This window comes from Falco biarmicus, chromosome 15, assembly GCF_023638135.1.
Source record: "Falco biarmicus isolate bFalBia1 chromosome 15, bFalBia1.pri, whole genome shotgun sequence".
NCBI lineage: Eukaryota > Metazoa > Chordata > Aves > Falconiformes > Falconidae > Falco > Falco biarmicus.
Genome location: NC_079302.1, coordinates 9,239,873 through 9,266,373, shown reverse-complemented (window position 1 = coordinate 9,266,373; position 26,501 = coordinate 9,239,873). Strand labels below are relative to the sequence as shown.

The window sequence follows — 26,501 nt, the reverse complement described above, 5'->3', positions numbered from 1 at the left end:
TGATTTCTTATATTTCTTTCTTATATCATCAAATTAATTTTTGCTTTTTTGTTGTTCAGCTTTTTTCCTTTCTGGTCATGTGGTGACTCCTTTATGTTGATGAGTTCTGTCACATGGACTTTTAAGAGAAGAGGATGTTGCGAAGAACTTTGACATCTTTGAAAGATCACTCTGAAATACAGGTGTAGGATGTGCAGAAGAAATAGATGTATTAACACTCATGGCAAGAGGGATACTGAAAGTTATTGCACCTATGACTTGATTCTTAAATTTTCTTTCTAGATTGCCATACCCCCAAGTTTTCTCTGCTGAATGAGTGAGGAGCAGGAACATCTAGGTTATTGCAGGCTGGATGAAGCAGGCTTATTGACAAAATATGACCTTGCCTTGAGAATGTACCTTTTAGTCTGTAGATATAAAGGGTGATCTTTGTTTTCAAAGTCTCTGGACTTTAGATGCTGGAGTAATGAGATTTCTCATTGTTTTCTGGTGTAGTTGAGACTTACATGAGCTTAAAATTGTATGCCAAGGTTGGGAGGTTTATTTTGGCTAGATGCTTGAGAGAACGGGGGTGGATAATAGCCTTGCTTTGTAAGTCGGGGCTGATTATGCTGCTCAGATGTTTGGGCTCTCAGGAGCTATGCCCTGAACAGGAAAGGAATCTGGGGAATATGCAAGTATTCTCTGAAAGTCTGATTTGCAGTGCAGTAAGAATGAATGATTAACTTGCAGACCTTTCTTTTGGTGCATCTTTTTTGTATGTACAAAGGCTCATCACATCTTTGGTCCTTTGGTACTTTTTTGAAATGGAATTATCTGCCATTCAGTAAAATCTAATAAAGTCAGGTTCCTAATAGTCATACATGATCCCATTCATCTGAACACACAAATACATTTTTTTAGTTTGTATAAGTTACAATGATAGCTGTAACTACTGTTCACATTGGCATGCTTGTGTTGCTTGCATTAGCTGGTTAGCAATTTTGCTGGGCAGTGAAGCAAGGCAGAGTTCAGGCTGGGCTAACCTCCTTGGTATTCTTTCAGTTTCTTGTACAGTTTTGGCAGTACTTACCGGGTTATGTGTTGTCAATGCTACTCAGCTACTAAAAGAAAATCAAATAGCCATGATTTATTTATTAGAACATTTTTGCTTCAGTTTACCCAGATTCTGAAGGGAGCTCAGAATCCCTGATCATTCAAGCTATCAGATTGTCATACATGTCTACGGCATATAATAATGAAACCCTTTCTTCTGCCTCCAGCTCCATGGGTTTCCATTTCCATCTTCTAATGGCTGTAACAGCCACATTACAGATACTTCCCTACCATCCTCATGTGTCTCATTAATACTAAGGAAATGCCCTGTACTTCAGTCATTGCTGGTTAATTGATGCAACAAAAGCAGTAATAAATGGAGAACTAATGTAGTTTGAAACCAAAGTAATGACTTATCTCAGAGAAGCTCTTTTAACTTAGGCAAAAAAGAAGTATATTAGTAACATAATTTAGCTGCAAAACATTCCTCCAGTTTAAATATTAATATCCTGATATTTGCATACTCGTCCCTCCCAAACTGTAGCTCAAATCTGCTTGAGATACAGGATTCTAGTGAATTCTTTGAAAATGAGAAGTATACTGTAATGCATTCACTATTAGCAATGCTTACCTGGAACTCTCTTTTCAAAAAAGCAATGTAATCCTTTTCTCAAGAATATGTGTATTACATAGTAGAAATGTATTGAATGATGTCATAGATTTCAACAAGAAAAACCTTCTAAATCTATTCCAGTTGGCAGCCTCTGAGATTTGTGAAAAACACACCAACAAATAACAGAAGCCATGGCTCATAAAATGTAAAGACAGCTAAATGATGATCCCTTTAAAGTTCCCAATCTTTCTTTCACCTGACGTAACACTGAGTGGGATACTCAAGATTTGTATTTCCTTCCTAGCCTTTTTATGACCATGTGTAGCACTGGATTCCTCAGACCACACTCAGGTTGAATCTCCGTTCCTGTTTGTGAGGTACTACCATGAGCATATCCAAGCACAGATGGGCTTTTTTATCGTTAGTACAGACTCAAGCCTTTTCAGACCTACTGGGAAATACCGAGGTGAAGCGTGCACCCGTTGGCTCTGTTGCATCAGGGTACGAGAAGGCTCTTCTAAAACTCCTCCCTCTTCTCACACTCTGTGCATCCTGTGCACGGACGTGCAACAAATCTGTTTGCTGAGGAACTCCAGAGGCTGTGCAGGACTGCCTGGGAGAGGATATTTCCCTTAGCCTAGAGCAATGCTTTTAACCAACTTTTACATCTCTGAATGAAGGCTTTTAATGGAATTTCTGTTTTCCTTATTCTGCAGGCACTCCAGTCACGGAGCTATTACTTTCATTTTGATTGACTCCTTTATCAAATGATTCATGGTATTCACCTTCACTTGCCAAACAAAAAACGTACCAGTGGCTAGCTAAGCCCCCCGCCCAGGTATTTGGGAAAGTACCAGAACTGCCACAACTAGTAGAAATTCTCATGAATTATTAGTCAAAGCAAGAGATGAAAGTATAGACAAGATCTTGAAATGTAAATCGTGATTTGACAACAATAAATATTTTCCAGGCACAGAGCATAGGAATCTCAAGGACAAAGCTGTGGGCTCTATCTGACAAAGGTAATTACCCATACCAATGGCATTCTTTAGAAATGAAGAAGTATGAGGCAATTTTATCACCTAATGGGAAAGGGCATAAAGCCAGAAAGACTCTTTATGGTTTACCAAGAATATAAATACAATAATTGAATCATCATCCAGCGCATGCTCTTCTAAAGTTATCTATATTGTGTATTCCTTTAAAAAATACAAGGACACTAATTAAAAAGCAGACAGACATAATTACTTTTCAGAATAAGCCTTCAGCTACAAGGTACTTTTTAATGCCATGAATACCTTTGCTCATGCTTTCATTTTTTTAATTTTATTTAGCCTTTTATTGTAAAGATTACTATAGGCATTAATAATAATAATTCTAACATTTTAGGGAGTTACTTTGGTGCATCGTATAACTACCTCTAATTTCGGGCTGAGTAAATGACAGTCAGTTATCAAAAGAAAAGGAAATAAGCCTTTATGAAGGTTTAAACAGGAGAAGCTCAGGAATATTAACCTTTTTTGCTTGACCCTTTTTTATCTGGCTTAGTGAAACTGAAACTAGATAATCCATCATTTTTTTCACAGAAACTCAGAATTTATTAAGGTAATTTTTATTCATTTGCACATAAATACAGGGTTACATGGAACTCCATAGATTCTAATGGGTCACAGAGCATTTGCCATTAGTCAGTGGTGGGCTGGTATATCACATAAAGCTAGTTTGCACTTCTCAGCTATGAAAATGCATTCAGACATATCGCAAACTTTCCCAATAGTGTTTTTTTCATAGTAGGAGAGGTGATCCACATGGGTAACAACATGGGAGTGGCCATATTATGAGGAAATATGAATGGGAATGGAGTGTACTTACAAAATAATCTCTGTCTCAGTCATTCAGGAGCAAACATTAAAATGCAGGTATGGGATGCTGAATAAGCGTTAGCAACCTGTGATTTCAGAGGGAAGCATGTAAGGCAGCTGTGAATAAAGCATCTGAGTAATATAGTGCTAGAAAAAGTTAGAGGAGGTAATAAACATAATTATGGCAAGGAAAACGATAGAGATTTGCATGAGCAGTCTAATTTCTTTTATTTCTGGTTTCAGGGCATTATAAAGCCAGGCTAGACATCTTAGATCTAGGTTTGCTAATGTTGATTTCACAGAAACATACTGGAATTGAGAACACCGTTCAAAGCTGAAAACACAAAATGTTAGGATACTAGGTGGTGTTTGAGAAAGGAATAAGGCTTTCTGGGGCACAAAACAGATAAGGATTCAAGTAAGGCATACAGGGGTTGTTAGTGAAAACATACTTGACTAATTCATGTGAAGTATGTTTGTTAATTACTTTGAGAAAACTGGAGGCATGGTTAAACTGACGATATGCATATTAGCAAAATGAGTGCACTGTTAAACTGAACAACTAACAATTGGCCATCTGCGCTTTGAACATTTGAATTAGAATTTCTGAAGAAAATAGGACTGATCTTAAAAATGCTGTGTAGTATTCATCGAGTTGATAAGCTGAATCCATTTACTTCTAAGTGGAATGTGACTGTCTAAAATCTCCGCTGTTTTTTCTGTAGGGCTGAAGCATGAGAATAGGTCAAAACAGAGGTTTGTAACTGAGTTTCTTTTCAGCCAATCTTCTTTAAGCACATATCTTTCTAGAATAAAGACACTACTCAGAGTAGCATGCATTGAGCTTCTAATAAAGTTGCTGGATAAGCAAAGAATGACAGTCTTTTCTGGCTGAAAAACAGAGAGAATTTTTTAAAGATACATGCTGATATGCTGGGGAGATCTTTTTGCTTATTGCTGAAGTTATGCAAAAAAGAATAGTTTGATGTTAAACTCCTAGAACCTGATTCAAATCCAGCATATCCGGCAATATTTTTTCTGTGAAAGAAACATAAGAGTATTAAATTGCACTGTTGAGAAAATCAGTACCAAAAGGGAATATAAGCTCTAAGAAGAATGACATTTAAATACTTCTATAATAAGCTGTTGTTTAATAAAAAACATTTGTTAAAGCATTTTGATTTTTGTCCATCAGTAAAGGATGGATTTCATTTGAGCTATTAATTGTTTTATTTCAGTCATTAAATTGTTTAAAAAAAAATAATCAAAATATTCCAGGCATCTTGTCCTCAATCAGTCTGCTTATTGTTATTATTACTGCTGCTAGTCATTATAAAATTTCATAGCCAAATATAATTGACAATAAAACCTTGCATATCTAAGTCAATATTTTATAACATTTTAATATGCATGATGTATTAGCATATTAACAATATAATTGCTCTAAAGTGTTGGCCAGATTCCTGACTGTTTTATGGTAGTGCAACTCCCTTGATTAAGCTGGAGTTGAGCAACACAGCAGCAAATCACGCCCTGGGAACTTTGTTGTGTCTTAAAACTTTTGTTCAATCAGTTTCCTTCCTGCCCGTTCACTGGTGTTTGGTTTTTTTTTGTTGTTGTTGTTGTTTTGGGGTTTTGGGGTGGGTTGGTTTTTTTTGAGGTAAATCCTTTTCTGTCACTTAATGGCAACTTTTTATTGCCTGGATTTTTTTCTCATTGTTTTATTTAGAAATTGAAACCTGTTACTTCCTCACAACAGTTACGGCATTACAATGCCTCAGAAAAGCTTGAATCCTGATTAGGTTTTGTGGTGCTGTGATCCACAAGTAAAGATTCAGTAGCATGTCATGATGCTGTCATTATTACAGTGTGAATGATAAAGACGACAGAAAGATGTGGCTCCCTATGCTTTTCTGTGGTTCGGTTTTCGTAACTCTTTTCCTTCTTATTGGTAGCTGCCATAAGGAACGGGAAAAAACTTTTTTCAAAAGCTTTTATTAGACTCTGACTTTTGGTAAAATGATGAGTCAACAGAATACCGCTTCCTAGTTGCAGATGTTTCCAGAAATTACAAATGCTGGTTTGTTATTGCTTATTCTTGAAGTTAGGTATTTTTTTGTTTGTTTTGCATTGATTTTTTTGCAAAAAATGTAGCTTCAAACCTTTCTAGTTTGCCTTTCTTTATAGTTTATAAGTCAGCTGCTGATAGTTGCTAAAACTTAAACCATGTTTTGATTTTTGCCCTCATAACCACTGAAATACATAACAGTTCATTTACTGAAAGCAACATAACTGCAAAATACATTTTGACTTGCATCCTCGTTAGAGACAAATAAGACTCAGTAACACAGTACTGTATCAGAAATACAGATTGTTTTCTGCCAGCTTTTGTTTCAGTTTGGTCTCTGGATAGATGTGTGGGTGGAAGGATGTTGACAGCGTACTTTTTTTTATTTTTTTTCCCTTAAGAATTTACTTAGGATCTGTGAATAAAGCAGAATTGTTTTCATTGTCATAAAAGTGACATGACTATAGCAGCTTCCAATACAACCCGCTCAAGCAGCTATGCTAATAATTTATTTTGAATTATGTATTTGTTTACTCATATTGATGTGTCACATATGTCTTGATTAGGTGTCACTATGAATATAAAGCTCACTGCGGTCAGAATTAGATATGCAGAAGAACAGTCTCTAAGGACATGCTGTTTGCATCCAGAGCTTCTGACAAGTAGCCCTAATTGCTACTCCAATATTGAAAAGGTGCTACAGTTTCTGATTAGGATGCCCCTTTTAACTCTCTGCAAACCTCACCTCATCCCTTTGTTTCCCCTTCTTTAATATCCCCAGTTCTCCCTCCTAGTGCATATCCCATGCAGTCTAATCACGCTCTTATGCAATATGTAGGTTACCTGTGAGAAGTATTCATGTGTTACTTAGTGCAACTAAGATCTACTATGTCTTCTAGCATTTTCTTTTTGGAGTCCATTAAAATGAATAGGATGTGGTGACACTAATGGATTTTTCAAAACATGAACATTGTGTTTAAAGGGAGAGTGCCATTCAAAGTGGTTTGTCATAACAAGAAACCCTTGAGTTTCTGGGTTGTTGGTTTTTTGGGAGGGTGGCACGAGGGGTGGGGTTTCCTATAGTTCCCATTCCCCTTCAGCTCTAAGGTGGATATGAATTGGTTTCAGCATCCTCTGCTCCCTCAAGGGCAAAATTACAGTTTGCTTACCCTGATTCTCAATCACAGTGCAGCAGCAGACAGCTTTTCCTTTCTTACAGTGCATGACTAAGTTTAAACAGAACGGTGTCTTTTGATTTTCCCTTACAACCAGGCTTATGGTAGAAGAAACCCTCTTCACAGCTGCAAACTACATTTGAGGGGATATTTAGGTTTTCCCATCTAGTTTTGCCTTTCCAAGCCCTTTTGATTTGTCTGTGCACTCAGACAAGACAATATTGTGCATATACACCAAATAAAATGTGATACTTCTGCAAAAAATTGCAGCCATTTCCCAGGTTTGCAAATGGACCTTTCAATTCAGAGTATCAGAGGTGATTACAGAGTAACTGTTTGTTAGGCTGCTGAATAACTGCGCAGCTTGATGGTATGAGAAATAACAGAGGTTGTATTTGAATGTCAAATTGTAGCCTGCCCTCAGGTAAGCAAAATGAAGGTTCACCCATTCCATCAATATGATTTGTATATGTATGAAAGGAATATACTAACTTTTTAAAAGCATAGTTTGATTATCAAGTTTTATAAATCAGTGTTGACACTTTGAAATTAACAAAGTACCCAGCTGAAGTCCTCATTTTAATTTAAATTGTATTTACATTTTAAAAATTTATTTAGAACGTAGGAAGTAGATAATGTAGTATTAAGGACAAGGACTAGATTAAACTTCCAGAGTAGAAGAGATCTGACTAACTTCAGTAGAAGCTCAATCAGGCCTTGAAGTGAAAGAGAAAAGTGTGTACCAACACAGTCTGGTTACGCTATTTTGCTACTACAATGGCAAGCAAAGAACTCAGGGCAGGGGTGTAATGTCACTGATAAAAAAAAGAAAAAAAAATTGTTTGGTCTTTTTGCAGGCATGTTTCATTTTTCTGCAGATTTTAGGTAATTGATTCAAAATTATCATTGGTTCTGGGCTATATTAGACAATTTTTGTGGTTTATGCATATTAAGCCAAAAAAAAGAAAACACCACAGAAAATTAACATGAGTGAAAACTTTGGCAGGGCCTGAAGAATATGGCTTTCTTTATTACCATTTTCTGGCATGGCTTTTCCATCTAACACAGAAATTGTACTCTTTTTTTGTGATTGTATTGGTATTATCAGCAACCTGAAAGTATAATCTGTCCTTCAGTCCCAAGCTATGCATCTTATATACTGATTAAAGGTAGGTGTGTGTAGCCTATGTTAGCCACCTCTTTACAGACGGAGTTGCTGAATTTTGGAAACCTCTTAACTACAAATGCAGCTTTGAATTTGAGGACTTGAAAAAGTGGTCTGTCCTCAGTTTCCCCTCCTCCTTGTCCACCAGGATATACAGTTGAAATACACTCCTTGTGCTCCACCAGGATAGTGGGTATGTGTGGCTCTGCATTTGTCCACACCTGTGGAAGCACACATTTTGCAAGAGTCTGACATCTTTTTCATGGCAGTGAGAGGTAGAAAAGTGGACGAAAATAAAGGAGGTGGAAGATGTTGAGCAAGTCCTTGGTTAAACCTGTGGCAGTCTATCAGTGTCGAAATAAAAATAGAACGTAATATAGCTTTGCTCTTGTCCTGTTCACCTTTCTTCTGGAGACCATAATAAAAAAAATCCAAGTGATCTACTAAAAGCAGACAAAACTTTTCAACTCCATTATTGTTTTTATCCCAAAGAATGACTTAAGGGACAAACCTGAGAAATATTTTTTGCATCTTTTACTTTCTGCCTCCCTCCCACACATATGTTCATGCAGACTCGCCACAATCTGTACTCCTCGAATATACCAGTGTGCTGACAGAAATATAAATGGAACATTATTTTTGAAACAGTGTTTGTTTCTTGTCTTAGCAACTTGTACAGAAGCCTTTGTGATGCACTGATATGTTTATATTACTTAATAGATATTCTACATCTCTTAGTATTTTCTCATCGTTTAAAAATATAAGAATTTCAGAGTGGGTTTAAATCTTCATTATGACCAATCACATTTGGGTTTTTTGTTTGGTTGCTTGAATTTTATGCTAATTCAGAAATAGCTTATGCTCTGTTATTTTTAAAAGAAATATTATCAATTACTGATGTCTTTTCCTGGCAGTTTCAGAGTCAGTTTCAGGCACTCGGTCTCTCTTGAATGAGATCGTTACACAACACTTCAGACAAATGAACATAGTATTCGCTGCAGTATGTAATTGCTATAGTTAAATTCCAACATAAATTTTGATTTCACAACAGAATCTTTGTTTCTCAGGGTTCTTGACTTTTGATTTGTCAGTCTAATATGGCAAAAAATTTGTTATAAACTGTGGTGTTATATAAGTAAAGGATTGCACAAAGAAGAAAACTACATAAACCCTAACAGGAGAAATAAACTTGTCCTCCATTTAGATTATCTTAGTAAAGTCACCAGATAAAGCCGTGATAAAGTCACAGGGAATGGGTCTGTTAAAATACAACCTGGTACATTTGAAATAGAAGGGATGTAAAACAAGAGCTGTTGTTTTTAAGTCAGTGATTCAGATTTTGTTTTGACTTCTCTGTCAGAGCTAGGACTTCCTCTACTTCCAATTTAGAATATTATTATAGTAGAAATTTCACTGAATCAGAGAAGCATGAAATAGCCATTTCCAAGCCATGTGGTGATAATAATAATAAAAGATATGTTATTTTCTAGGAGTCTACTTTCCATTCAGGTACTTAATTTTAGTTAAAATGCAAGACAGCTTATGACTTTTTAAAGAGAATCTTGAAGTGATTTTTGGATGATTTAATTAAATAAAGGAAAAATGGATTAAACTGGATTTCCTTGGGCTAAACAAATCATAAACTTCGTTTTGTACATCCAATAATTCTTGCTCTTGAAGACCACTTTTATGTGTATCTGTCCAGGAAAGACAGTGGGGAAGTATATTAAGCATGTTTATAAAGTGTTTAAGTGTTTGTGGGAGTTGAATAGCTGCATTATGTTCAGTTAGTTATGGCATAAGACCAAAAATTTGATTTATAAGCTTTAGTTGCTCCTAGTATTACTTGCTGCATGCAGTAACAATGTTAACAGTGCTTAGTGTTTTGCATTAAGAATTTCCAATGATACCCACACATCTCAGCTGTGTAGGGTTTTCCCAGGAAGGAAGAAATATATTCATCACAATAAGAAATAGCATGGGTCTGAAGCCTCCAAAAGTTAAGTTTTCAGGTTTGGAGACACTAAATGGCTTGGTAATGGGATTTTTTAAATTTTACTTTGATTATCTCCTCTACCGCATCATTTTTGTATCAAACTCTGCAGCCTTTTTTGATCCTGAGTAAGTTTCAATAGGTATGGCATTTAAAGATGAGTACCAGCAAGTCGCGTATTTCAAGCATTTAATGTTCCAATAGAATCTTGAGAACTGAGGAGAAAAGTAGAAGAGCTTTTTTAGGTGCGTATAATTCTTGTAAACCTTTCAATATTTATTTCTAAACTCACCTCGACTTTCCATTATTTTAGGAAATGTATTTTTTATCACTAATAATTTCACTAGTTATTTTAATATAGAGTCATCCTTTCCTTATATGTGTCCGGATGTTCCTTTCTTTCTGTGTGTGCTGTGCTCATCCACAGCAGACTACTGGATCTTAGAACTGTGCAGTAATTGAGACTTCAGCAGAGAAATAGAAGAGCTGTACTTCTAGGAAATTATGTACATAATTTGCATATGTGTCACTTACAGTTACATGCTGTGCTGTGGCAGTGGTGTCCACAGATGACCAACTGAATGTATTTGGAATTAAAAACTTCCATGCAGCCTTAACTCTGAATAGAGTTTTGGTAAACTAGACTATGGGAAATTTTCTCAATATTTTTAATTTTGCACCTCAGTGTGCTACATTTTCCAACCAAGCCATTGCTTCTCAAGTGACAGTCCTAATGATAATACTTGTATTTCAAGATTCACAACAGGTCTTCTTAAACTGTGCATCACAATAAATACAGGTAATGAAGCATTTACAAATTCAGTTAGTTCCTTAAAGAGGAGTCTCTAAATTTAAACTCTTTTATGATTTTCCATTACATAATTGACTGGAACTTAAGCAACCGGTCTTACTGTCTATTCAGTAAATGCAAGACTCAGCCTCCTTTGGTTCAATTGACTGGGTTGGTTCAGTGGCAAAGAAAACCAACCCAAACAAAAAAAGTAATTAAAACTCAGTTTTGTCACTAATTTTGAAAGAGCTGACTGTCCATTTCGTACAAATGAGGAAATGTTCTGAACATTGAATACTAATCAGTATGAAGCCCAACTGCATTAAGAACAGTTGCCCATGCAAACGTAACAGTCTGTGCACCAGCGTGGATCCACTTCAATCACTTTCTACTTTTATCTCAAGGATATTGGGCACTGCTAACAAAGATGGATTTACATGGGAGAGGGACATCCTCTGCATACATCTTTTACCACTGAGAAGTTTGCAGATATTGAAAGTATGAAAATGGACAGATGAAACTATTTTATCTTGACAGTGTTCTCATCGACAAGTGAAATCTGGATTTTCTTAGTGAGAATGCATTAAATTGCTGGCACAGGTATACTGAGGGTGATTTTTATTTACAGGGAAAATTAGCATAAAGTGAAATTTCATTGAAAAGTTTGCAATGATGAAATAATACAATATAATCAGTGTGGTGGTCAGTACAAGCAGTAGATAAAATTCCCTTTCCATCCCTCTCTCTCTTTCTCAACAACAAATTTCATTGTAGTCACAAGAACCCTAATAGGGGGTGGATATCCCCTTGTTTGGAGATTTCCAAACCAGTTGGGTCTCTCTTGTGTTTAGTAAATTAATTTTTTAAATGAATTCTCATCAAGTTTCTAATTATAATATCTTTAAATTTAATGTTTGTATTTCTGATGAAAGACAAACATTTTGGGGGCAGTCACAAGGGACATGAATAATTTCTTTAGAAGCTTATCTAATTAATTACATTTCTCTGTAATGTCTTTAAAATTTGAACTGCCATCATTTCATTAATTTAGATAAAAGTAAATCTTTAGTGTTTAAATATGACACTGCTGCTGAGAATTCTGATAAGCTCAAGATTCATTGTCTGTATTTTTATCAAGTTAGAGGGAAAAAAAGTGTTTAAAATGTTTGGGATTCATTATTTGCATGTTAGCTTTTATGTGATTTCAAGTACGTTGTTATTTCCGGGCATTAGTGTTCACCTCACCTGTTAAGAAATAAGACCATATGATGCAAAATGGACATAAATATTACTCTTGCAATATCTTGGTGGGGATTTCTTTTTCTTCTGCAACATTTTTCTTCCTGAACTAAAACTCTGTCTGATGTGTTGTAATCTTCAATATCCTGTACAAGTGGAATTTTAATATTTCAGGCTACCCAGCAAACATAAAGCCTTTGTTTATAGTACTAGTACATTTGGTGATAGCTTGACTTTGTGTCTTTTGAAATAGTTATTTTTATGCTATTTCAAAGTAATGTTAGCAGAGCAATTGAAATTTACACATTTAGATTTCTAAGTGGAGCCTCAAAACTTATGACTGTCTTTAGCATACAAGATGCAAGAGGGAGGGTTTGATTAGGTTACAGCACAATTAATGTTGATGGAAACCAGGAAAAATACAGTGTATATAGTGATTCCTCCTTTTGTCATCTATGCCACTTGTAAGGCTGCCACCAAGTTGCCACCTGCTCACTGGTGGAGCCTGACCTACTTCTACCTTGTAGGCATTTATTGTTTGAGGTACATTGAACACCAGGCAGTAGGAACTTCTGTCCTGCCTTCCCCTAAGCCAGTTCTGTATTGCCAGAGAATAGAACCCACAAAGACTGATGACAGCTTTGGGAAGCTGCCAACTGTCACAACAGTCAGTAAGTTGATACCCTGAGTTATGGTAACAGCTTTCTTGCCTGCAGCAATTATTTAGGCAAAACCAGGTAGGTCAGTTCCAGTCAGACCCAGAGCTTAACTCATACAGCGTGCAGGTCTTCAAATTGTTGTTGATATAAACAAGACAAACTACTATGCTTGTAAAACAATACTCACCAGGAGACGGCTTTTAAAACTAGTATTTGAGTTACATGTAGAGGTATGCATGTGCTATAGAACATGGTTTTTTAAACTCTTCCGATCAACTGCTCACCTCAGTTTAAACTGAACTTGTGTTTTTGTTCTCTGGGGGAAATAATCTAATGTGTTTATAAATAATGTCTTAAAATAAATTAGCTCCACTGAAGTGAAGGAAAGACAGCAACTGACGGAAATGTATTCAAAGTAGAATGTGAACTGTTGGTTTAGCTTTTCTTGCATTAAAGCTTATTCTGCTCTCTACAGTAAACAGTTTTATGCAAAATAGCTCTGTGTAATAAATAATGGTGGTTTATTTCAATGAAAAAAGAAGTTCACAGGTCATACTTTTGGTCAGTAGTGGTAGTGCTTTAATAGTCCAAAGTACTATCTAGTTATCCCTATGTCAGTCTATCATCTGTCTTTCTCACAATGTGGGTCTCCACCTTAATCGCATTTATAATGAAGAAATAATAGATGTGCAGTAAGAAAAGTAATAGAGTAAAATGTTCTGTGTTCTGCCAAAGATAAACAAAGAAATAAATCTATGTTGTTTACAGCCTTCTTTTTTTCCATGTATAATGGACTTTATCAATAAAACAATACAAACTTCATCAAAGAAAGATCTTACCCGTTTAGTCCAAGAAAGGTCTTCATTGAGCTAATCTCCAACAAATGCTGTTTGCAATAGGGATCTATTTATTCTTTTCAACCATAAAATCTCAGCCATCCTTCTTTATCTCGTGCTCCAACTCTACGATCCATTAAAGATAAGACAACCCAATTAAGCAAGGACAGAAGAGAGGAAGAGGATGGTTATTTTGTAAGCATTTATGTATCAGTCCTAAATTAAATATAAGCATACTTATATATTTTAAATCAAAGCTTTCATGCTTTGATTTCTTTTCTTAGGGAACCACAGTCAAGTGTCCCGGGTGCCTGTTGCTATCAAGGTTCTTGATGTAAATGACAACGCTCCTGAGTTTGCATCAGAGCATGAAGCTTTTTTATGTGAGAATGGGAAAGCTGGACAAGTAAGTATCTCCATGTTTTTATGTTGTGTACTTCACTGTGTGAGAATGGGGTGCAGTTTCTCCCTGTTATCTTATCCCATCTTTATTCCCAAAATATGTGCCTGTGTGTCCATGCTAACAACTCTTAACATTTATTCAAGATAAACCTATGATCATATTCTGTGATACATCTCTCTATACATGGACATAACTATTTTTAAATATTTAAATATTTATTTATTTATTTATTTAGAAATTTAGAAATTTAAATATTTTAAATATGTAGGTTTAAAATTGAAGGTAGGTATCTTGGGACAATATCCAGAAAAAAATAATGAGTGTCTTTAAGGTCCCTCTGTTTCCACTCTGATGTGGAGCAAGCAAACCAGAACTCAATGGAAAATGAAGTAAATTGTAACTGTGTTTAAAGTATCTAAAGAGTGATGGGGTGTTGAAGTGGAGTTCAACTTTTCATTACATTCCCCTCCCGCTGCCACCCCACACACCACCACCCCAAAGGAAAAAAAAACAAAAACAAACAAAAAAAAAAAACCCTAAGAGCTTAATGGGTTATTTCCTTCTTGATTTAATGAAGTATAAGGGTTGTTAATGGAACTTACACAACACTCTACAAGGTGAAATAAACATAGCAAAATACCATAGAATGATAGAACCATTTAGGTTCGAAAACACCTTTGAGATCAAGTCCAACTTTTAACCCAGGACTGCCAGGTCCACCACCAAACCATGTCCCTAAGCACCATATCTAAGCATTTTTAAATACCTCCGGGGCTGGTGATTCCCACGACCTCCTTGTGCAGCATATTCCAATGATTGACTACCCTTTCAGTGAAGAATTTTTTCCTAGTATCAAATCTAAACCTCCACTGGCGTAACTTGGAGTTTTCTCATCTTGTCCAGTTGCTTGTTACCTGGAAGAGACCTACCCCCACCTGCTTACAACCTCCTTTCAGGTAATTATAGAGAACAATAAGGTACTCCCTCAGCCTCCTTTTTTCCAGACTAAACAGTCCCAGTTCCTTCAGACACTCCTCACAGGACTTGTTCTCTGGATTCTTCACCAGCTTTGCTGCACTTCTCTGGACACAGTCCAGCACCTCAACATTCCTTTTGTGGTGCAGTGCCCAGAACTGAACACAGCATTTGATGTGTGGCCTCACCAGTGCCAAGTACAGGAGGGCAATCACTTCCCTTGTCCTGCTGGCCACACTGGTTTGGATACAAGCCAGGATGCTGTTGGCCGTTGGCCATCGTGGCACACTGCTGGCTCATGTTCAGCTGGCTGTCAACCAGCTCCCCCAGGTCCTTTTCTGCCAGGCACTATTCCAGCCACTTGTAGCATTTTGGGGGGTTGTTGTGACCCAGATGCAGGAACTGACACTTCTCCTTGTGGAACCTCTTATAATTGGCCTCAGTCCCTCTGCAGAGCCTTCCTGCCCTTGAGCAGATCGACACTCCCCCCAGCTTAGTGTTGCCTTCAAAGTTACTGAGGGTGCACTCAATCCCCTTGTCCAGATCGCCAATAAAGAGATGAAACAGGACTGGCCCCAGTAGTGAGCTCTGGGGGGAACACCACTTGTGACTGGCTGCCAGCTGGATGTAACTCCATCCACTACCACTCTTTGGGTTCAGCCATCCAGCCAGCTTTTAACCCAGCGTAGAGTGCACCCATCCAACCCACAGGCAGCCAGTTTCTCCAGAAGAATGTTGTGGGAGACTGTGTCAAGGGCTTTGCTAAGGTCCACGTAGCCAACATGCACAGCCTTTCCCTCATCTACTAGGAGGGCCATCTTGTTGTTGAAGGAGATCAGGTTCATGAACCTGCCTTTCTAACCCCACGCTGGCTGGGCCTGATCCCTCGGTTGCCCTGCACGTGCTGCGTGAAGGCGCTCAGGATGAACTGCTCCATGACCTTCCCCAGCACCGAGGTCAGGCTGACAGGCCTGTAGTTTCCCGGATCCTCCTTTTTGCCTTTCTTGTAGATGGGTGTCACACTGGCTAACCCCCAGTCTTCTGGGACCTCCCCTATTAGCCAGGAGTGTTGATAAATGATGGATAGGGGCTTGGTGAGCTCCTCTGCCAGCTCCCTCAGTGGCCTTAGGCCCTCCAATCTGGCCCCATAGACTAATAATCAGAAGCAAGATTTAACTTGTGTAGCCTTTTTCAAAGAAAATTAAACAGAATTCCTGAAAGGCATCCATTTTGAAGGACAAATGTATAGCAGTAGGGAAGGATATATCATACGTCACATAAATTACGAGATAAAGATTCAAGAAAATGTACAGACTTTTAGAAAGTAATGCAGTGTACATCAGATTTAACTTTTGTCCAGCTTGATAAGCACTGGGTGTTTCTGGTTTTTAAGAAATTCACTGGTTTTAAGCTTTCCAATTTATTTCTAGATTGTGACATTTTATTTAAATAAACAGCAGCTGACAACATGACACTAGTCTCGTTAAACCAACTATTCCTGTGCCTCGTGTGGGTGTTAAGCATTAAATTTACTACTCGCCAAAGAAGGTTACCAGACAATAGAGCTGAAGTTATTTTCTTTCAGTAGTATTAAATGAAATCCTGTATAGTACTATATGACAACCTACCTCTGCCAAGACTGGATTGTTACAGAAGATGATTTGACTTCTAAGACCTCTTTTTGTTTATTTATACAGTGTCAAAAATGTGTAATTTAAGAAATGAACTTTCTCTCTAACCACTGAAAAGCAGATTATTGAAATGTGCCCTTATGGGCAGACAGTTATGCTATGGTTGGTACTTAAGTTCCTCTAGCTCAAAGTGGGTTTTTGTTTCACGCAGGGTGGATTTCAGATGCTGAGAAGTTAAGTTTTCTAGGATATATTGTATTCTAATGAGTATACCTTTATCCAGGACTCAGTAAGCCTCCCTAAAATCAGAAAGCTGTGTCGCACAGTGTTTTCTGAATATATCTAGGTATTTCTATCAAATTTCAGGTGGTTTAAAGAGATGGTAAAAATTGTTCACGTATCATTTTGGAGTAAAAAAATAAAATAAATGATTGCGAGTCAGCTGGTAAAAGGGGCTTTTGTTTAAGCATTTACAGAAAACTTTCATTAAACCAAGATATCCTTCATCTTCCCATCATCTCTTACACTCTTGATCTGATGGCAGATGTCACTCTTGAGCATGAATCCTATGTGAACTTTACAGATGGTTATTAAATATTTGGCTGCCAGCATGGATGAGGTGGCAGTGATCCTGTAATTTATTCTGTGTTTTAAACAAATAACATTATTGGAACAGTAACCAGTCCAGAAGAATCACCAAGGTTAGGTTCTAAATTTAAGTCATCATTCAAAAATTATCTACACTGCTTGATTGGTTTTTCTTATGCTTATTATTCTATATTAAAATTTTGGAAGAAATCATATTAATTAGTCAAGATGAAGTGTTAAAAATTTAAATATATCTCAGCTATGAAATAGCTAATATGTGAAAGATGCTACCCTCTTACATAATAACAAAAGCCTAATTAGGATAGTTCGCCAAAGTTTAAACTTTGATGTTACAAGTGCAGAAAAGGGGCAATTGTGTTATGGTATTCCAATCTATTTACATTTGCATTTCAACTTAGATCTAAATTTAAATCAAATTTGAATTACCATAAGGGAGATTACATTTGAACCTTTTATGAAACCTTATTTGCAGCCCCTAAACATATTGAACCATCTATTCCAGTTCACTTTCTAAGTGTTCTATTTTAGGTTCTGATATAATTGCAAGTGGCAAGTGCAGCTGCTGGTGATGTGACAGAATGTATTAAAAACTGTTGATGTATAACGTTGCCAGATGCATTTTCTTTGCTTTAATCTACCTCTAGCAGTAGAGGGTACTACAGCTAGTAGGAGAGGAAAGGGACAGGAGGAGGAAGTATATTTGTCTACACACATATTTAAGTGCTTGTTGCACATTTTTACACGCAACAGGAAGCTGTCGGAAATGTTTTTTGTCAGTTTTAAGGGGGAAAAAAAAAGTATTTGAATGTGCTTTTAAAGTATGTCTAAGTTAACCATAAACCAGTTCATGCCTTTTCATATCATTCCCTTTATTGCATAATTCCACTTAATAAAGCCAGAACGTTCATGGTTTTGCTGGCTGTAGCTGTACAGTTTACTTGTCTCCAGCCCAGCTAAATTATTTTCCAATATTCCTAGAAAAGAGTGTCTGTATTGTTGAGTAAGAAAAGTGCCACACTCACTGTTCCCTAGTCCATACCCAGACTTTTCCAGAAGTGCTGCTTGCTCAAAACAAAGCTAGAAAATTTTCAAACATGTAAGTAGCACAAAGATGTGTCAGTGCTCAAGCCAGTTTAAACTAGAACAATATAAAAACTGAGCACAATGTTCCTCCAGTCTTGCAATTTGTCTCTGTTTTATTCAGTTCTCCTAATAGAATTGCCTTTTTCTAATGGAAGAAATCTTCAGATAGATCTTTGCCTCTCTGGAGAACCAAAGCTCATTCAAACAGCAAAATGCAGGTTCTAGCAGTAAAGGGCTGGCTTTAGCTGAAAAGGCAAAGTTAAAATTCCACTGTGAGTCTGCTGTTTATGGTATTACGAGTCTACAAAGTAATTCAGAAAGAACCATGAACTCCCATGTAACTGCAAAAGTGGTTTTTTTTTCACACCTGGAAGAACATCTTTAGTAACAGAAGGGAACAGTTTACTAATGGTAAGGAACCATTCTAAGTTAGGTTAACAAGTTGCATTGCAGGGAAAGGCTTTTAAACGGCATCATGTATTAAAATTGCATATAGGTAGTTACAGTACATTGATAAGAACTTTGTTTTTCTATTTATCCTTCTACATCATTATGATTATACTGGTGATCTTTTATAAATATTATTTCAGGCACACGAGGTTTTATAGAAATGCAATGCAAATCTGCAGACCATAATGCAGAGTTGTCCTGGGGGATCACTTAACTATTCATTTCAATCCAGAGCTGCCTGTTAAGCAAAATATGCTGATTTATTATGTTTCTATTAAATATATGTACAGAATCAAGTATAAGCATGAATTTTTAATACAACATCATAGTTGAAATTTTACATGGAAGAATTTCTGAAAAGTCAAGATTGAACAGACAAAGGGCTCTTAACTTTCACTCTAGTTATGGATACTTAGTGAAAAAAGTCAGTCATTGTTTTCGCTGTTACTAGTATTGACCAATTTTATATATGGAACACCTCCATTATGCATGTAATTACTAGGAAAGAAAAAATATCTGTAGTGATCAGTAAGGCAGGTCAGCCCTGGAAGATTCTCTACCATGTTATGAACCACAGTTTAAGTGTCGGAGAATTACTTCAATAGTGTTTCATTACATAATCGCACAACACTGAGCAATAAAGTGTGCTCATCAGCATACTAATAAAAATGTGTTAATGAGAATTACTGGACTTTTCTCACCCCTATGGAGTAAAAGATACAAGAGCTTTGTATCGCTGTATATATATTAGCCGTCTTTTTTTTTTTTTTTAAGAGCTTGTTTTAATGCAAATACACAAAGAAATAAGGTTGCTATGGGAACACTAACTCCTAATTCCTTGATGTGTGCATGTAACACAACAAATGTAATATTCCACTAAGCCTGTCTTTTGCATATAATTTTTGGTGCATTTTCAGAGAAAGAATGGTTTCACAAACAATGATGGGAATGGCTGGAAAGAACTGAAATATAAGAAAGAATTCTATAGAACATTAAGAGGTATCTGTAGTTCATGGGGAAAGAAAAAAAAAAAAAAAAGGACAAATAATATACTTGGTTTCTGTTTCTTGAAAATTTCCAATCTAGATGATATTCTAAGCTTATTTCATGAAATGTCCATGACCTGAATACTCATATTACTAATGCTTTTGGCTACTGTTCTTTGTGTATATTAATTGAAAATCTGGTGACAATGAAGTGAATTTTTACAGTCAACTCTCTTACATAGTGCTGGAAAGAATTAACAGTTATGTAGCCAGCAGAGATAAAATTGCATAACTATCTGATAAACTGCACCTATTATGTGCAGTTGACCTTCCAAACTTCACTGTGCCGTTGTCCTTTTTCCCTGTTGCTTTCTCATTCTAGCAGTGTTTGAAAAGTGGAACAATTATATAATAGATCTGTCTAAAGACACTTGTTCGGGATTCCTTCTAAATTGCGCTTCCCTGTGATGCAGAATTACTAGTACTTAGTCCAACCCTGGGCCCAATGCATGTGGATAGTTTGGTACCTTACTCCTCTGCAAAGAAAAATCTGAAAATGTTCCACATCTGTAAATAGGTCCATCTCTGCAGTGGGACTTACAACATCTGCTTATATAATTTTTAGCTGTTCATGTTTTTTCACACTGTGTAGAATTGGAGACCTAATTCTTTAAGCAAAAGAAGGCCTTTTTTTATCCATCTCTTCTAATACATTGTATTGGAAATCATATCAATCAAGGTTTCCACCTTGGCAGATATAATAAAATAAATAAATAAAACCCCACCAAACTATTTCAGTGGTATTTAAACAATCTAAACCTTTTTCCAGTAGACTTTTAGAACAAATCTGACCTATCTTAATTGTCTCAACTTGCTTGCTAGGTTGTCTTACAAATTATGTGTGCTTATATCAATACCTGTTCAAACATCTCTTTACATACAAAATTTCAAATATTTATGGTAAGATGTTGCTCTTTGTGGTTATCTAGTAAGATTTTATTCTTTCTTTGACTCTTGAAAAACAGAGAAGAAAGAATGGGAAATTGACTATTATTGTATATGTAATGTAGAAAGATTGATAATCTTTTCTCTCCAGTAAAACCAGTATAAAATATTAGTTATTAGAAGTTTCCTAGTGAAGCATTGAAAATTTAAAGTATGAAGTAATGAATTTGGATAGCATCGAACCCTGTTTCTATTTCTTACTCTGCACTTTAAAAATGAAATTTGTAGTGATTCCTAATTTGAATTTAATTGTCTAAGAAGTTATTGGTCAGTGGCTTTAGGCATTACAAAACTGACTACATAAGACAAAAATGTTACTGAATTCAATGGACATGGGAAAGGTCAATAATTCTCATTACATTTCTTATAAGCCTCATACTACTGAAATTCAGCACTGAGTGTGGGATCTGGATCCACAGTTTGTTTCTAATTATCTGGAAAATAGTTGGAATCAAAAGTATTTGCACCAAATATTTAAAAAAAAAAACCCAACAACATAAAACCTCATGAGTATTTGAAAAAAATGTTTCTTCCTTTCATATTCCTGTGCATCTTTTTAAGATTTGAAGATGATCAGCTGCAGTATCTTTCTAAGTAGTGTTGGAGGTAAAAGAAATAAATGGATGTAAATACACTACAGATACTGTAGTTGGTCGTATAAATTGTATGAAGTGCTTCATGCAAAGTTATTTGATTATTTGAAGTTATTCAGACTATCCGAACACTCTCTCCTCTTCTAACCTTAGTTCTCTGCATTATTCTGGGAATCATTTGTTAATAATGATATTTTAGAACAAACCTATGTTCCTAGCACAGGAATAACTGAGGTTTCATTAAAATTAAGGGGGGAAAATATATATATATATATATACTTAGATAATTTATTTTTTATTTCAGTTCAGATTATTTGTAGTATAAAACTTTACACCAGAAGTTAATAAAGAAAAAATAAATTTCTTCAATTAAGTAAAGAATGGCTGGGGCAGAAAGGAGAAAGGATTAAAGATAGGTTATACATTCCGGTCCAGTGAGAAGCATGGCTATAGAAAGAAAGAGTACCATAAGCATCATGAGTGTTTCTGAAACAGTTTTCCTTCTCTATTGGTGAGTAATAATTACATGCTTAAATCAGCAGCAGTTTTTACTGGCCTTTCTTATGTACTTGTCTCTCCTTATTCCCTGTCTTCTTGTTCTGGAAACAGTTTAAATGGGCCAGATAGTCCCTGTTCCCCAGACTTTCAGTCTAAGCTCTGTAAAAGCCTTGCAAGATCATAAATTAGCATTTTTAATCTAACATGTAGACAAATGAGAGTGTGTCCAATAGAATGGACTGTTTTTTTCAATACTGTGTTTATCAGGTGTGTGAATACTTAATGAGAGAGATTTCTGTTGTAGGTAATTCAGATTGTCAGTGCCATCGACAAAGACGATCCTAAAAACGGGCACTATTTCCTGTACAGTCTTCTTCCTGAAATGGTCAACAATCCAAACTTCACCATCAAGAAAAATGAAGGTAAATATAAAGCATACATAATGTGTATCCGAACAACTTAGTTTTGAATTGCTTTGTTGACTTCCAGTTACTTTACCAGTTTGTCCCTTGGGCAATTACAGTGTAGATAACCTGTTATAATGGTACCTTCATTATATCTCTTAAGCTATTTCCAATATCTTTGCAGTAGATAAGAAGAAAGTAAATGAATACTGAATTTAGATCCAGAAGACAGCTCAATAGCTTAAATAAAATAAAAGGATGGATTTACTGCCTGTTTTATTTGTGTTAATTTGAAATTCCAGAGATATGTTGTAAGATGAAAATCTGAAACTATGTTGATAAATAAATGTTGGTCCTACATTGACTGGATATAGATGGGAACATAAAATTAACTATCTACTAAATCCCCAATGGAAACACCTTTTAAGCCTGTTTGTTGTGGGCATAATGGTTTCAAAGTATTTCAGTTAGGCACTTTTACTAGGAAGAGAAATCTGCTAGGTCAGCAAAGCCCAGAAGGGCACTTTGTGTCACTATGCTTTAGAGCACTTCTGGAAGGGCATAGTGTCGTTCTGTAGTACTGTAGGAGTGGAATCTCATGCGTGATGGAAAAAAAGACCCATTTAATATTGTTGAGCAATAAATTTACACTGAACCTTTTCTTAGGCTCACAGATACATTTGAAGGTCATGTGAGAAAGAGGTAGGAATTATATCACAAGAATGCTATAAATAGTGCTATATGTCTTTATGTATTTGTACTCTCTTGAATATTCAGCGAAGTTTTTCCACTTTGGCTTTGCATACATATATATAAAACAAACAAACCACACTACCCGGTCAGGAATTTTAGTCAAATACAGTCTCCTGTTTCTCTTATTTGAAATGATAATAAAGGAAATCCCTATTTAGTCCTTTGCTAATAGGAAGATGTATGTGTGAGGTGTATCTACACAAGTGTAAAAGTAATACATTAAATGTCAAATAAAGAGAAAATACTGTTTTCATTTTTTATTCTAGCTGTTCCAACCAAGAAGAATGATGGTGCTATTTTGTTAAATGATACTATAAAAACCTAAATTCTTAAATCTGCTTAAATATGTGCTGAATTTTTCTTTTCATTAGATATGGTTTTCTTTTGTAGCATTCATGAAGTCTGTCTCTACTTTTATTTGTACTTTCATGTAGGAAATAAGTCTCTGTATGTTTTCTGCACTTACAGGACAAGATAAAACAAACTTCTTCAAAATGCATTTCATAATCATCAGTAGCATAACACAAATTGAATTAAACATCCTAAATGTGAGGTGGTTTGCTTTGCACAGCATGACAAAGTAAAAAAGGTCTTAACATTTCTCTTCATGGTTAAATATTTAGCACACATCACTAATTAGCCTTGTCCTCCCAATCTGTTACCCATTTAAGACCCACTCTTACTCCTAGTCACAGCCAATGACAAAAATGACTCCTGATGTGAGTGGGAGTGAGGAACTTTTCTATACAACATGGTTTAGAAAAATAAGTCTAATTTTTTTACAACATTGCTGCTCAGTTTTCCACAGTTCTGAATGCATTTGCATCAGTTAAATGTGTAAATTCTCTTAAAACAGCTAACTGAAATCTCAAAATCAAAAACCCATTTGAAGAGACTTTTCTGATTTAATCTTTCAGTATCCAGGAATAAAATTCCAACTATGCATACCATCCTTTTCTATCAAGATTGCTCAGCCATGGATGCAGTCCATGGTTGATGTTAGAATACGATCTCCCACAGGAAGCAAATATTCCTGTCAAAGCCAAAATCAGGGTATCATTTTGTTGAGGTGAGGTTTCATGTCATTTAAACACAATAAATCTTTAGTCTTTATTTAGTTATGCTGCTTAAACGATAGACTTGACCATGAATTTGTCTTGCATATATATGCTAGGTAAGGGTGAATGATTATGTGTGTTGAAAAAACTCTAGTATGCCTAAAAGAACTGATCTCTCACAAGTCAGATTTCTCCTTAGTTGTACTAATGAGTGCCTGGGCTGTCCAAAAGCCAGTTTGGTATGGTTTATTAGAGGCAATATAAAAAATAACAAACCCTACTCTCATTTCTGGATAATTGTATTTCTGAGGGGTAGATCAGTCTACAGCCCACTTAGGCTTGGAACATAAAAACATTTCCTCATAATGGTGGAGCAAAATCCTTGACATCTTCCTGACGGTGACCTCAGCCTCAACTTCCTCCACATTCTTGGCCTTGACAAGTTCTTCAAGGCAGTGGGACTGACTTGATGGCTGCTGAACATATGTTATGTTATGGGTATTGTAAATAGACTGCATTTTCTCAGGAAACCTAATATAGAAACCCAATTTTTTATTTGTTAGAATTACTATGTATTTTCCTTTATTTAAATTTTTTTTACATCTTGCCTTTCTCCAAAATTCTCCCAAGTGCAGAGATAAACAAAAGTGCCCCTTCTCAAGAGCATTTATGAAATGATATTATCATTTTGGACTCCTCTTTTGTGCTTTAGGTAACATTGTGGCATTTGGCAATTCCATTTCTGCTTCATGAAATAATGATGTTATCTGATCTGGTGGCACTGGTATGCAAACAATGCAGCTTGGCATCTGCCATGGGAAGAAAGTTATGATGTTTTGTTTCCGTTCCTCAAATTAAAAAATATATGATGCATATATTTTGTATTTTTCTCTTGGTATATGGAACATAAGCATAACCATTAATTAATTTAGTTTCTTGCCTACAGGCTATTCCTGTTGTTTAAGCTTCCCAGATTGCACTAAGGCAAGTTAACATGATATTTCAGTAATCAACTGTGCTGCCCAAAAAATACTACAAGTATTATGATCTGCTATGTTGTTATTGCCAGATGTTTAACTGAGTGACACAACAGTGTATCTTACTCAGAAACCACAAAACCCCCTACTCCTCCTAAAGTCATGTTATGTGTTATAGAAATTATCCTGTGATCATAGCAGAATCTGTTCCTTGAAAGGATATACCAGTATCCTTTATTTGTTTGGTCTGTTATATTTGCATATTTACAATCCGTTCTGTAGACAAGATGCCCAAAACTGTAGAGGCTGTACTGTCTTTCTGTAGATGCTGTAGTGCCTTTCTGATGTAAACAATCTATAAATGTGAATTTAAATGTTGCCATACATCTCACTGAATGTCTGTAAATCATCTCTTAGCAATCTTTATTTTTCCTATCTCCTGATCTGTTTTTTCTGTTCTTTTCTGAGCTCAAATGTCAGTTACTGGGTAGTTTTTCTTAGGCTTTTTGTCTTGGTTGAATGGGCAGCTAGTGATAATCTGAAGTAAAGCTATCCTACTCTCTCAAACTGCAGTGCAAGGAATACTGATCATTTAGATTTCCAGATGCATAAACCTTTATTCCTTCACAAGAGAAAGAATAAAATTATGCAATAAAAATATAAGAAGTTAACGCAACGTGAAAATCATGTAATGTTTTCTGTGTTAGTCCTGATGACTGAGCCTGTGACTCCATAACATAACAAATCCTTGACTCCATAAACTCAGACTGACTGTCTGGTCACTTTTCATGTCTTTGTGCATAGGAACAGAAATGTGGAAAATGAAAGAAAATATTCTGTATAGTGTGTCTGACAAACTTCAAAACAGAAAAAAACTAAAACTTGACATGAAAATATGTTTAGACAGATGTTGATACACTCTAGCAGTGTGGTTTAGATTTCTTAGCTGATTAGAATTAACCTTTCCAAAAAGCTGTAGGATCACAATAAAGGACAAAAAACTGACAGGAATTTAGACAACTGATAAAGATTTTGTACTGTCACAGCATCAGTAAATTGAAATGAGACCTCTGGAAATGGAATTGGCATTTGTTGATAGTCTTTTCTTCAGGTGAGTGGTCTTCACAAACCATTACCTAAAATCTAATGCCAGTACATGGATCATCTCTTGCATCCTAAACAATATGCTTACAGCAATACTTGTTTTCAGCATTGAATTCCTAATGTTCTTATGGTTTCCTTAGGTTGTTCAACTGAGAACAGAATTTTGTGATGAAAGCCTTTTCAAGATGTAAACATTTTGATATCCTACCAATGCAATTTTTACTTTTGAAAACTAGCAAATACATCTTTGCCATAAAGTAGAGAGTCTTAAAAGTTTTTCCCAAAAGATATTTCCATTGCTATTCTACTTTTCTTATACCAAATTCTTTTTCCTAATGGAATAAACCTTGAATCAAATGTTTTACAATGCCTTTGGATGCAGTAACTCTTCTGACAGAAGAAATGGTGCATCTCTACTGCGTAAATGTGATATTACATAGTTCTTACCAGGGTTTATGTAGTAGAATCAATTACAAGGTGGCTTGAAACGTGGGAAAGCCTCATCTTTGGATTAAGAGAACCATCTTAATGGCATAC

The 26,501-nt window shown here is 35.9% G+C and overlaps 1 protein-coding gene across 3 annotated transcripts in view; it reads left to right on the top strand.

Annotated features, from left to right (window-relative positions):
* Positions 1-26,501, top strand: part of CDH8 (cadherin 8) — a 214,081-nt gene that overhangs the window by 166,170 nt on the left and 21,410 nt on the right. For all 3 annotated transcript variants that reach the window (XM_056361148.1, XM_056361147.1, XM_056361149.1), the window contains exons 9-10: positions 13,720-13,841; positions 21,973-22,090. In XM_056361148.1, the coding sequence (XP_056217123.1) occupies positions 13,720-13,841; positions 21,973-22,090 (240 nt within the window). The remainder of the gene's footprint in view (positions 1-13,719; positions 13,842-21,972; positions 22,091-26,501) is intronic.